At 45.4% G+C, this 12,435-nt stretch overlaps 1 protein-coding gene across 5 annotated transcripts; it reads left to right on the forward strand.

Moving 5' to 3' along the window:
- The first annotated feature begins 403 nt into the window (after positions 1–403).
- TRIM68 (tripartite motif containing 68) lies at positions 404–10,306 on the forward strand. Of its 5 annotated transcripts, none has more exons than XM_026010600.2 (8): positions 417–478; positions 1,345–1,531; positions 3,356–3,838; positions 5,379–5,474; positions 6,349–6,609; positions 7,003–7,025; positions 7,614–7,714; positions 7,915–10,306. In XM_026010600.2, the coding sequence occupies exons 3-8, from the start codon at positions 3,413–3,415 to the stop codon at positions 8,463–8,465; spliced, it is 1,458 nt and encodes a 485-aa protein (XP_025866385.2). In that variant the 5' UTR covers positions 417–478; positions 1,345–1,531; positions 3,356–3,412; the 3' UTR covers positions 8,466–10,306. The 5 variants fall into 5 exon arrangements, with proteins under 5 accessions (XP_025866386.2, XP_025866385.2, XP_025866382.2 ...); XM_026010599.2 differs by having other exon boundaries at positions 458–478; positions 1,340–1,531; XM_072725798.1 differs by having other exon boundaries at positions 466–788.
- Positions 10,307–12,435: the final 2,129 nt, after the last annotated feature.

The raw sequence follows: 12,435 nt of genomic DNA on the forward strand, positions 1-12,435 counted from the left end.
CAAACGAACAGCATTAGGTCCGGGGCTATTCCCTGGAAGGAACAAGGCTCGCTCTGCAGAGTCTTTAGACAGCCAGAGCGGAAGCCCGAGACCGAGGGCGTCCCTTGGGTCAAGAGTCAGCAGGGCCTCTCCTAATGCAGGACTCGAGCGCTCATCGGGGAGCCGAAACGCTTCCGTCTGTCGTGGCACTACGTCCCGGGACCCTTCACAGCTTAAGGGACTCCGAGCCGGAGAAGGAGCCAGAAAAACCAACGTAGCAGAGAAAAGGTATTGGCACGCCGAGAGCCAGCCTCCGATTGGCTAGGGTTGTCTCGATCCCTGTCTGTGATTGGCTGCTCCCTCAGAGACGCCGGCGGGCGATGCCAGTGCCCCGCCCTGCCCGCTGCTCATTGGCTCCGGTCATGTGGGCGAGGCCTGGGAGGCCTGAGGGAGAGGCGGAAGAGCCGGCCGCCGTGGAGCCCTCGCCTTCCGGCGGACGGTAAGCGCTGCGGGGTTTAGGCCGGGCGCCTGTGCCGCCGGGGGCGCTCGGCGGGGGGACCCGGCGTCCCCACTTTCGGTTTCCGCCGCTGAGGCGGGAAGCGCGTCCTGAAGCCGGAGGTCGTGCAGGCTCACTCTCTTCCGCTCCGCGTCGTGTGGCGGGGAGGTTACCATCCCCCTGCGCTCCGCACCCCCGGGGCCACCGCCTCCCTCGCCCCTCTCTCCACCGCGGTCTCTCCTCTCGAGGCTTTTCCCCACGCCGTCTCCTGCGTCAGGTGTCTTTTCCAGACGAGCTCCCCACCCTGGCAAAGGCAAGATCGAAGCAATTAAACGTTTAATAATTACGGTTCTGTCAAAGTAATTTATGTATAATAATAGTAAATCAGTAAAGCTGGTCTTATATGGAATAGCAATAGTAGCTACCAGCCCCTAAGTTCTTCTTGCAGAGGCCACCACTTTGAACTTTTTCATGTTTGAACCTTTGCCTCTGAAACCTAAAAATACGCTCTTGCTGCATTTCTTGATTTGTCATTTTAATGTTTCTTTACCTCACCTCCCTACTATCCCCGTCTTCACAGTTTTCGGTTTCTAGTCACATTCCCTTATTGATGTTTGTAGCTTTAAATCACGGATATCAACTTCTCTCATGTCGACTTTATGTGGTAGCTCTTGGTGCCCTGCTGTACTAACCTACTATCAGACCTCAACGTTTATGCTTAATTCTTTCATATTCAAAAAAAAATGCTAAAGGAATTTTGATGTTAGGGATATAGTAGTGAACAAAGTAAGAGAATAGCCTTATCATGAAGCTTCCAGGGTGGGAAGTGAGATAATAAACGTGTGTGCCTCAAATGATGTTAAGAGCAGGATCACCAGGATCACGGAGAAGTCATTTCAACCTGTGACAACAGCAGGAACCCTGTTGGAGTAGAATAAATGGACGTGGGGTCTGCAAGAAAGTGTGGAAGTTTCTCTCCTTGCTTAACTGGGCACAGTTGCTGTTTTAGGATTGAAGAGAGAGAGCTTCCCTATTGGACTGATGGCGAGGAACCAGGTGAGGCCCTTAGTAGGTTAGGCATTTCACAAAACTACTTTTTAGGATACTGGATCCCACAGTTTGGCAGTGATAGTGAGAGGTGGAAAATCAGGGGATAGGCCAGTGAGAAGGCATGACCTGCTGCTGGCCTGTAACAGAGCCCTGCAAAATCTTCATACTACTCCAGTTTCTTCAGGAAGCCTATTGGACTACCCTAAATCACAGTGATTTCTCTCTCTTAAATTTTTATTCTACCTTGAAGCTAGAGAGATTAAGTACTTTGCCCAAGATACAAGGGTAAAGCCCAGGACCAAGAATCTGTAAAATGAAAACAATACAATAATGGTTTCCATTGAGGGTTGTGAAATAAACTGAGTTAATCTGTGTTAAGGCTGCAGAATAGTGCCTGCCGCACAATGTAAGCGCTTAAGGAATCTTTGCTATTGTTGTTATTACTGTATAATATGCTGTCAGTTACCTAACAAGTTTTAAAAGCATTTTAGGTCTAGAAGCTATTTCCTATGTCTAGGTGGTTTATTCATTCAACAGATATTCGACAACAATAGCGTGACAGGCACTGCTTAGGTGCAGAGGATGCCTCTGTGACCAAGACCAATATGGCTCTTCCCTTTATAGATTCTAGCAATTTAACACAAACTTGGAAAGTGAACAAAGAAATATTGTCTACTGAGCCAAGAGTCTGCCATTGATCATTCAAGTTCCACATTATGTCTGTCCCTGGCAAAAATCTCAGGTTTCTTGCTGGGGTAATGACTTCATCAATGTGGGTTTGACTGTGATCAGTTGACCTGTGTTTTTATTTTCCAATGGGTGTTATGTCATCTCTGCTTTTGAATATATCACTGAAGGCTGAGGAAAGTGTCTTGGCATCTTAGTGAATGTTAGTGCCAGGAAATGGGCAGGGGTTTAGAGCATGTGGAGGAAGTATTGCTAGTTCCCTTATACTATACACTTAAGTGTGCAACACAAGAAAACAAACAGTATATGAGCAATGGACTTCTGGCATATTACCTTTTCTGAACCTTAAAGTGTATAAACATATAAGCATACTAGAGAGTAATGCTAGGGGTATTCCTGGCCTTATTTTGGATACTGAAGCACCGCATTTTGTGAGACCTTTCCCAAGCTCAAGAGAAACAATGCTGATTTGGAGAGTGTAATTGAAGTAGCATGGGAATGGTCTGGTAAGCAAACTCAGGACAGTCAGAGATGACCTAATTGATGAAAACTGAAAACTCCTAATATCCACTCATATAAGCATCCTCAGATGTCTCTACAATGGTATGAATAATATGACCCAGTCAGAACTTCAGCTGGGGGGCCACCTGGGTGGCTCATGGTTGAGCAGATACCTTTGGCTCAGGTCATGATCCTTGGGGTCCTAGGATTGAGTCCTGTATGAGGCTCCCTGTGGGGAACCTGCCTCTCTCTCTCCCTATGTCTCTCATGAATAAATAAACAAAATCTTCAAAATATATATACATAAGTGCTGGCCTTCCCAACTAAAGTTCTTTTTTTTTTTTAAGATTTTATTTATTTATTCATAAGAGATACAGGGAGACAGGCAGAGACATAGGGAGAGGCAGGCTCCCCACAGGGAGCCCCATACAGGACTCAATCTTAGGACCCAGGGATCATGACCTGAGCCAAAGGTAGACGCTCAACCACTGAGCCACCCATGTATCCCAAACACATATATTAAACAGAGTCAGTAAAAGATCCAAAGGAGAAAGTTGCTTTTTTCGGTCACTAATTATTCCTTTGCTCTTCAACAGAAGAACATTTTTATCTTACTTGTTTTTGTTTTTGTTTTCTTCTCAGCCTTGACTACTTCTGCCTGGCTTTATTCATGTTTTGAGGAGGGAGTAAGAAGGAGCCATGGATCCTGCAGCATTGGTGGAAGCCATTGTGGAAGAAGTGGCCTGTCCCATCTGCATGACCTTTCTAAGGGAGCCTGTGAGCATCGACTGTGGCCACAGCTTCTGCCACAGCTGTCTCTCTGGACTATGGGAGGTCCCAGGAGAATCCCAGAACTGGGGTTATACCTGTCCCCTCTGCCGGGCTCCTGTCCAGCCAAGGAACCTGCGGCCTAATTGGCAGTTGGCCAATGTTGTAGAAAAAATTCATCTGTTGGGGCTGCACCCAGGAATGGGGCTGAAGGGCGATGTGTGTGAGCTCCACGGGGAACAGCTGAAGATGTTCTGCAAAGAGGATGGCCTGATCATCTGTGAGACCTGCAGCCAGTCCTCTGAGCATGAGGCCCACAGTGTTGTGCCCATGGAGGATGTCACCTGGGAATATAAGGTGGGAGATGGAGGCCAGCCACCCCAGTCTCTCCCCTGCCCCGTTCTTGGCTATCTCTAAATCAAGGACTTGACCAGGAACCCCAGGGACTATAAATAAGAGCTGATTCCTTTGGCTCCTCATACCCACAGACCCTGGGGACCTGATGCAGTGAGCCACACCTCTCCTTGCATTTCCTTCTTTCCCACTTCACACCCCTTCCCTGATACCAGGATGGCTTAATGTATAATCCAAACATGCTTTCCATATTGAGAATTTGAAGGAAACCAACTTGGTTTAGCTGGGGTTCTTAGTGCCATGGATGAGTTCAGGCTACCCTCATCAGCTTCCAGCTTGCTCTTTTCTCAGATGTCCATACTGAATATCTTTATCAGATTCATTATCCCAGTGATTCTGTGATCCCCTGATCTAGTACTTACTGGTCTTAATTCTCTTTCTCATAGTTGAGAATAGAAGGTCAGAGTGTAAGACAAATTATCTGAATTAGGTGTTTTCCTATGCAAGAGTAATGTTTAAACATTTAGATGTATTTACTTATTTTATTTCAAGTTTTAAAATAGGGAGGCAGTGAAATATAGGTATAGCAGTTAGAGAGCTGGGTTAAATCCCAGTCCAACCATTAACTAGCTGAATGACTGGGTAGTTCACTCACTAAGCCTCAGTTTCCTTATCTATAAGATAGGGATAATACTCAAGGGATTGTGAGCACTAAATGTAGTAGTTTAGTGCTAAAGCTACGTGTGGCACCTGGTAATTCTTTAATGAAATAGTTAACATTTTTATCAGAACACTTTATGCTTTCCAGCAATAAACTCTTGTAATATTCTAGGATAGTGCTTCTGTAATACATGTGTGGACCACTGGAATGTCTCGCTAAGTTCAGGCTCTCATTCAGTAGGTCTAGGGTGAGGCTGGGGTTCTGCATTTCTAGCAAGCTCTCTGGTAATATGTATGCTGTTCACTCACTTGGACCACACTTTGAATAACAAGGTTTTAAGAGGCCATGAGATAACAGGGCAGGTAAGGATAAAAATAAATGTGGAGGGGCAGCCCGGGTGGCTCAGTGGTTTAGTGCCGCCTTCAGCCCAGGGCCTGATCCTGGAGACCAGGGATCGAGTCCCACGTCAGGCTCCCTGCATGGAGCTTGCTTCTCCCTCTGCCTGTGTCTCTGCCTCTCTCTCTCTCTCTCTCTCTTTCCCTCCCTCCCTCTCCCCGCCGTGTGTCTCATGAATAAATCAATTAAATTTTAAAAAAATAATAATAATAAACATGGATGGGAATATCTAAGATTGGAAATGGACCTTTTCTTCTACTTTACAGAAACTTAGAAACTGTAGAAGTTGAAATGATTGTGGAGAGCCACCCTGGATGTCATCTGGGCAGAAATCACTCTCCTCTGTGGCACTCCTTTTTCTTCTAGCATTCATTCTGACCCATTGCCCAAGGGACACTTGTTTTCCCATCGCCTGCCAACACTAGGAAGCCTCATAATCAACCTGGACTGACTAAAATGTCCTCATAAGGTGTTTATTTATTACAGTGGAAACTCCACGAGGCTCTGGAACATCTGAGGAAAGAGCAAGATGAGGCCTGGAAGCTGGAAGTTGATGAGAGGAAACGAACTGCCAGCTGGAAGGCAGGTTGCCACCTGGGGGAGGGAGGCTATATGGTCCCTGTGTTCTCCTGGAGCTGGCCCGTGGTAGCTTCCTCTTCTTTGTCTCTGTAAGGCAGAATGTGGTGTTGAAGTCAGAGAGCCCAAGGTTCTCCAGCCAGTATTCTCTATCAAGTGCATGGCCTTAGGAAGCTATGTGCCCTCTCAGTTCCAGCTGCTTTTTAATGATAAAGGGATAACCTCTAGGTTTATGTCCCCATATATGAGAAAGGAGAACTATGTGATTCAGGTATACATTAGCTCACAGTGGTAACACTTAGGTAATGCTTAGTAAAGCGTGGTTTCTGTTTCACTTTCCCCAGGTGGATCATTTTTACTAAAAGTTAAGTTATTAAAATACTGGAAAATCAACTCTGTAATAAATTTCAGGACCATAACTGCCAAGCCATCAGACTTTTTGATCCATAGAAGATAACATTGAACCAGTCTAATTAAGCATATTGAATTGATATGATATCAGTAAGGAACAAAACTCACAGTGTAGTTAAGTTACATTGCCTTAGAGGCTTAAGTGTCATCCTTCTGGTCATTGTTCTAACAATAGAATATATGATTCTGAAAATAGAAAATAATCTAGAGCATATAGTACCAAGATACTATCCTGGGCCATACTAGGGTCATTAAGAGTAGTGATAGGGACCCAGAAGTATGTACTGGAGCTCTGGGAACAGAGGTAGGCAAAACAGTATCTTTTTCTTGGCTTCTGTGGTGCTGGATACACGATTGGTACCAAAACATTCCAGAGTGTGTGTGTGTGTAAGCAAGTGCCAGTGTACTCAGTCCTGGGTGGCTCTTACAAGTACAATGTCAGTGCTGATTTCTGGCCCTGGCTCTACAGATACAGGTAGAAATCCGAAAGCAGAGTATTATATGGGAGTTTGAGAAATACCAGAGATTACTAAAGAAAAAACAGCCACCAGGTCGGCGACTGGAGGTAGAAGCAGCTGCAGCTTTGGCCAGCCTGGAGCAGGAAGAGGCGGAGACCATGCAGAAACTAGAGCAGAATCACAATGAGCTCATCCAGCAGAGCCAGGCGCTGTGGAAGATGATTGCAGAGCTGGAAGAGAGATCTCAGAGGCCTGTCCGCTGGATGCTACAGGTAGATGGTGTGTTTTTCTGAGAACTCTTGGATGAGAGCTGAAGATGGTATGGGACTTCAGGAGAGGATTAGCTAGTCTTTGGTGGGGTCTGTCAACACTCTGCCCACCAGATAATGGATCCCATATACTGCCCCTTGCTCTATTTGCGCTATCCTTGGCATGGCCTTTTGTAGCCTTATGTAGATGAGATGGCACTCGGGCAGCTCTGGCATAAGACCAGTCCCTCCCCTCTGGCCTGGGAGTCAGGCTGAAGCCTGAAGTCAAGCAGTCCAGCCTTGCTCTGTGCCTCTCTTTCCCTCAGAGAAACCCCTTCCCAGAGCTCAGTGTTGTCTGGTCCCTCTGACGAATGGTAAATACTCATGTGCTGCTTTTTGTTGTTGTTCTCCTTCCAGAGTATTGAGGAAGTCTTAAACAGGTATGTTCCCATCCTTAGAGCCCCTAAGCACCCCTATAAGGAATAGCAGGGCCTGGCCAGAGGCAGAAATGGGGAGGGAACATAAACCCAGTACCCACAGAAGAGTGGCTACTGATGGATAAGCATCATCTTTCATTGTATTTGCTAAAGATGCTGTATTCATGAATCTTTTTCCTTCTTTGTATTTGGTCAAATTCATTTCAAGTATCACTCATAAAAATTTCAGGTAAAGTTATAAATCGTGCAGTCTCAAGTAGATTGCCCAAGAAAGGGAGAAAAGGCCACAGGTGTTTCCATTCCTGCTCTAGCTGAGTATGGCCTGCCTTCTTTGCAGCACACTATTTCCTCTCCCATTGCCAAATGCACATCTGACTCTCCCTCAGCACAGGAATGTGAGTGTTCTCGCTGTGCCACACACCATTCAGGCACAGTCAGATGGTCATCACATCTCTGCTTTATCTGGTGTTGCTAGGGATGGGCACCCCATTAACTATCTCTCTGGCCAACCTTGACATTCCTATAGTAAGGGAAGGTCCATGTGGCAGAACCAGGATTTCTGGCCCCAAGATGTTACCCCTTCTCTGCCAGGAGCAAGTCTTGGAGTCTGCAGAGGCCAGAACCAATCTCCCTGGAGCTGAAGACAGACTGCCGAGTGCTGGGGCTAAGAGAGATTTTGAAGACATATGCAGGTAATGAAAGCTAGGAAAGGTTATGGTGGGCAGTGGGAGGGACCTCTTCTAGAGAATGAAAATGGTTCGGTGCCCTTTAGATGCCCCAGCTCTCCCTAGTCCTGCTCATCTATGAGAAACCTGTGGCTGTGTTTACCAGAAAGACACACTCATGCCCTCTGCTGTGTGTCAGTATCACCAACCGGGGTCTTTTTCCCTAGCTGATGTGCGCCTGGATCCAGACACCGCCTATTCTCGCCTCGTTGTGTCTGAGGACAGAAAATGTGTGCACTATGGAGACACCAAGCAGAATCTACCAGACAATCCTGAGAGATTTTACCGCTACAATATCGTCCTGGGCAGCCAGTGCATCTCCTCAGGCCGGCACTACTGGGAGGTGGAAGTGGGAGACAGGTCAGAATGGGGCCTGGGAGTGTGTAAGGAAAATGTAGACCGGAAGGAGGTGGTCTATTTATCTCCCCACTACGGATTCTGGGTGATCAGGCTGCGGAAGGGAAATGAGTACCGAGCAGGCACCGATGAATACCCTCTCCTGTCCTTGCCAGTCCCTCCCCGCCGGGTGGGGGTCTTCTTGGATTATGAGGCCCATGATATCTCCTTCTACAATGTGACTGACAACGGCTCCCACATTTTCACTTTCCCTCACTATCCCTTCCCTGGACGTCTCCTGCCCTACTTTAGTCCTTGCTACAGCATTGGAGCAAACAACATGGCTCCTCTGGCCATCTGCCCCCTGGATGGGGAGTACTAAGAGGGACACCATCCTAGCTAGAGGCCATGAAAGTTTTGCCTGGCCCACTAGGGCCTTGGAGGGCCCTGCCACCAATAAGGATCCCCTTGAACTGAGCTGAGTCTAGGATTCAGGGCGTCCTCTGCCTGACCCCGTAGTCTACTGCTACTGGGCCAAGATCTCTCACTAAATTACTCATGTGAAGAAGCTGAGGCTCAGTCAGATGAGCATGGCACCCCTGGGAGGGAAGCACAATGGGGCTGAGAGCAAGGATCAGAGCAGTGGTAAGATAACATGTTGGTATAAGAGTCAGGACTCTGTCCTTTCTGTAGCTCATGCTCCTCTAAGCCCAGTCCTTGTTGGGTGCCATGATGAAGTCAGTGAGGACGATTGCAGTAGATCCAGCCTACAGGAGACCCTTTGCATAAGGCTTACCAAAAAGCCAAAAGATAGAACTGTTCATGTCCAGAGCTGGCTGCTGTCCTGATACCAATAGAGGATGCTCTGCCTGAGGTTTGCTGCTACTGAGCAACCCTTTTTGAACCCAACTCTGATCCCCTTAACTAGAGAAATGCCTTGCAACATTGCCTAGGCCAGCTCAGTGTGCATCTTCTCTCTGAACATAAGCTGGGAAAATCACTCTCTCTCAGACTCTAGGAAATCTGTGTTCTGGTCCTGCCCTTTTCTCCAAGTGTCAGGATCAGAAAACCCATGAGTCTTATTGTTGTGTTCATTTTACGGATGAAGAAACTGAGGTGGCCTTAGTGCAGTAAGTTACTTCTCACAAAACTGTTGAAAGAAGATTCAAATGAAACAAGATGGACAAACTTGCTTTTCAGGTCACCTGTCTGCGTATCATTCATTGTGGTTGGGTCTGAAACATTCCACATGCTGGAAGGGTTTTAGGTGTCCTCAGTGGGAAAATGGGTATAGTAATTGCAGACTCTCCTGCCTCACAGGTTATTGTGAAGATCTCAGATCCATCCTGTACTTTCGTCCCGTTCTCAGGGATGGAGGAAGGTAGGCCATGGATTTCACCTGCGGTAGCCTTCCTGCCTCGCCTTAGAGCTAGCATATTTAGAGCAGTGCCTTTGTTTCTTAGAACTTCTGTGGACAGTCTCAGCCATTTAGAGAGAAAGGTGTCCATGCCAGTGGTAGGCTCTGGGCCACAGTGATATGTTGTACATCTGTTATATGTGTCTGTGTTTAGATTAGAATGAGGACTGTGACATCAGGCTAGATAATGGAAATAATAAAAAGGAAAATGTAAAACAGATGCATTGGAAAGAAGGCTCATCCACAAGCTAGTTGGACTAAACTTTGGATCTTTTTGTCACCAAGGAAATCTTCATGGCTCTGGTATCTATATAATATTCTGCCTTTCTCTTTTCTAAATCTATGACAGAAGAAGAACAAGACACAAAAATCCAGCTTGGGAGCCATACGTTATAATGAAAGGGAATTAAAACTATATCTGGGCTGTTGGCCTTAAGAGTGACAGTTATGTGTGCCAAAAATAATTCATTACAGGATTTAAGAGTATGATGTCAGAATGCTTGTGCCTGGAGACAAATTGCAAGGCAAACATGTGGAAACCAGTGGCCTTGCCTGTTGCGAGGGGCTATGATGGGTACATCACATGTTGTCATCATGATGCTGTGGAACACAACTTCTGATGTGGTTTAAGCTTGAAGGTAGTGACTGTTGAGTCAAGATTGAGCGGCAAAATAGATACTAGGTCAGCTACAGGCAGAAGCAAAGTAATTCCGGTAATAAAGAATAGCAGAAATTGTCTTTCTACTTTAATTGTATTGGTTGTTCATGTTTGGAGGAAATAAAACAGGCTAAAATGAAGAAATAAACTCATTCTGCCCACCATCCTTCCAAGTTGCTCCTCAAGCATTAACAAAAGGGGAGAAGTTTCCATTTTCTGCTTCAAGAGGAATGAACTGGTAAGTCACAGACCTGGTCTTGGCAAAGGGTTGAGCTAACCTACATTAAAAGGACCACTCTGTATAGGGAGACACCCTGGGGAATTATTTATAGACTTGAGAAATCGATTTTTTTAAAGATTTTATTTATTCATGAGAGATGCTTAGAGAGAGGCAGACACATAAGCAGAGGGAGAAATAGGCTACCTGTGGGGAACCTGATGTGAGACTAAATCCCAGGACCCTGGGATGATGACCTGAGCCAAAGGCAGACACTCAACCACTGAGCCACCCAGGTGCCCTGAGAAATCCAACTTTTATGAAGTTCTCCCAGTTATGTCCATGGACACTTAGCGGAAGAGGCTAGGGACCAAATCAGTGTTTAGTATGGTTTTACTAGGACAAATCCTGGAATCTCTTAGAAAAAGGATTATTAGGTTTTTGGGGAGGGTTCTTTGTTTTTTGTTTTTGTTTTTTACATTTATAAGCTGATGGTGCTATGATTACTTGTGAGAAGTACAAGGTTAAACATGTTGTTTATTTCATATTGCCTGATTTTTAGGACCAGGCAACAATCTTGAAGTTCTTAAGTATATGAAATCCGTTTCTCTAGAATAGTTGCTTATACTTCCTTTTTAGGAACCTTATTTGTCTGGTGTGTATAAATATTTAAGTGAGGGACCTTTCATTCTCATGCCTAGAATCAAAACAAAAATAAGCTCTTCCTGTCTCATAGGGACATGAACAACTGGATGGTACTTAATTATATTTTTGTTTAAAAAAATGATTCAGGGGCAGCCCGGGTGGCTCAGCTGTTTAGCACCTGCCTTCAGCCCCAGGGCGTGATCCTGGAAACCCGGGATCCAGTCCCACATCGGGCTCCCTGCGTGAAACCTGCTTCTCCCTCTGCCTGTGTCTGCCTCTGTGTGTGTGTGCGTGTGTGTCTCATGGATAAATAAATAAAATCTTTAAAAAATAAAAATAAAATGCTGATTCAATGGGTAATTACAAAAGTGTTCCAGAAAGGGAGGAAGCAGGTGGTCATGCAGAGGGTAGAATGTCTGCACCACTCCCTGGAATACTTAGGGTATCTCCTCTATCTTGGTGAGATCACTTACTACAAGGCAGGCATGAGCTTTGCCCATCCTTATTTCACTAGCAGAAAAACAAGGTGTGCAATGCCTGAGCTGTGAGGTGAAAGGAGAAAATAAATAGGTCCTGCAGAGAGACAGGGAAAATCCTTGGACTCTCCATAGGAAATCCAGTCTCCCATTTTTCAAACAAAATTGATTTTAATCTAAAATCCAAACACTGAGAATCTGTGTGAGTCCCAGACTCTGGGATATATTACTTAATGTAATAGGACTGGGGTGGTATCTGATCTATTGGGAGAGGCACAGGATTTTCTGTCTTGGAATAGCCATGGCAGGAAACTAGTCCACTTTGGAAGTATGTAATTCGATATCTGAGTGCTAACAGTGGGTTCCAGCTAGTTTCAGGGAATACCAGTGTAAATGAAACACAAAGCAGAGCAGATTTCTGAAGGAAATACTGGGAAGGAATTTCTGTTTTGAGTGCAGGGTGAATTATGCCTTTGTCACTTTACATCAGATTCTTCAATACATCTAATATTCTTGTATTTGATGAACATAGTCAATTATTTGGGTTGCTTATAGGGAAATGATAGTGTGACTTCCCAAAATGGAAATCTTACTAAATGGACTTAACCAAATCTCGTGATCTTGATTTCTTTTTTTTTAAATAAATTTATTTTTTATTGGTGTTCAATTTGTCAACATACAGAATAACACCCAGTGCTCATCCTGTCAAGTGCCCACCTCAGTGCCCGCCACCCAGTCACCCCCACCCCCTGCCCACCTCCCCTTCCACCACCCCTAGTTCGTTTCCCAGAGTTAGGAGTCTTTCGATCTTGATTTCTTTTTCCTACTCATTGGAAACTCAGTGCATCACTATTAGATTTTTTGAAACTGATTCCTACTTCACTTGTATTTGGAAATAGAATACATACTAGGTAGGTAAATAATGTTAGTACTAGCAAA

This window comes from Vulpes vulpes, chromosome 11, assembly GCF_048418805.1.
Source record: "Vulpes vulpes isolate BD-2025 chromosome 11, VulVul3, whole genome shotgun sequence".
Lineage (NCBI taxonomy): Eukaryota > Metazoa > Chordata > Mammalia > Carnivora > Canidae > Vulpes > Vulpes vulpes.

Bases quoted from the DNA above. Each gene is read 5' to 3' on its own strand.
- TRIM68 (XM_026010601.2), top strand. From the start codon at position 3,413: ATGGATCCTGCAGCATTGGTGGAAGCCATTGTGGAAGAAGTGGCCTGT. The intron at 7,026-7,613 runs GTATGTTCCCAT...CTTCTCTGCCAG, and splicing joins ATTGAGGAAGTCTTAAACAG to GAGCAAGTCTTGGAGTCTGC. The intron at 7,715-7,914 runs GTAATGAAAGCT...CTTTTTCCCTAG, and splicing joins GATTTTGAAGACATATGCAG to CTGATGTGCGCCTGGATCCA.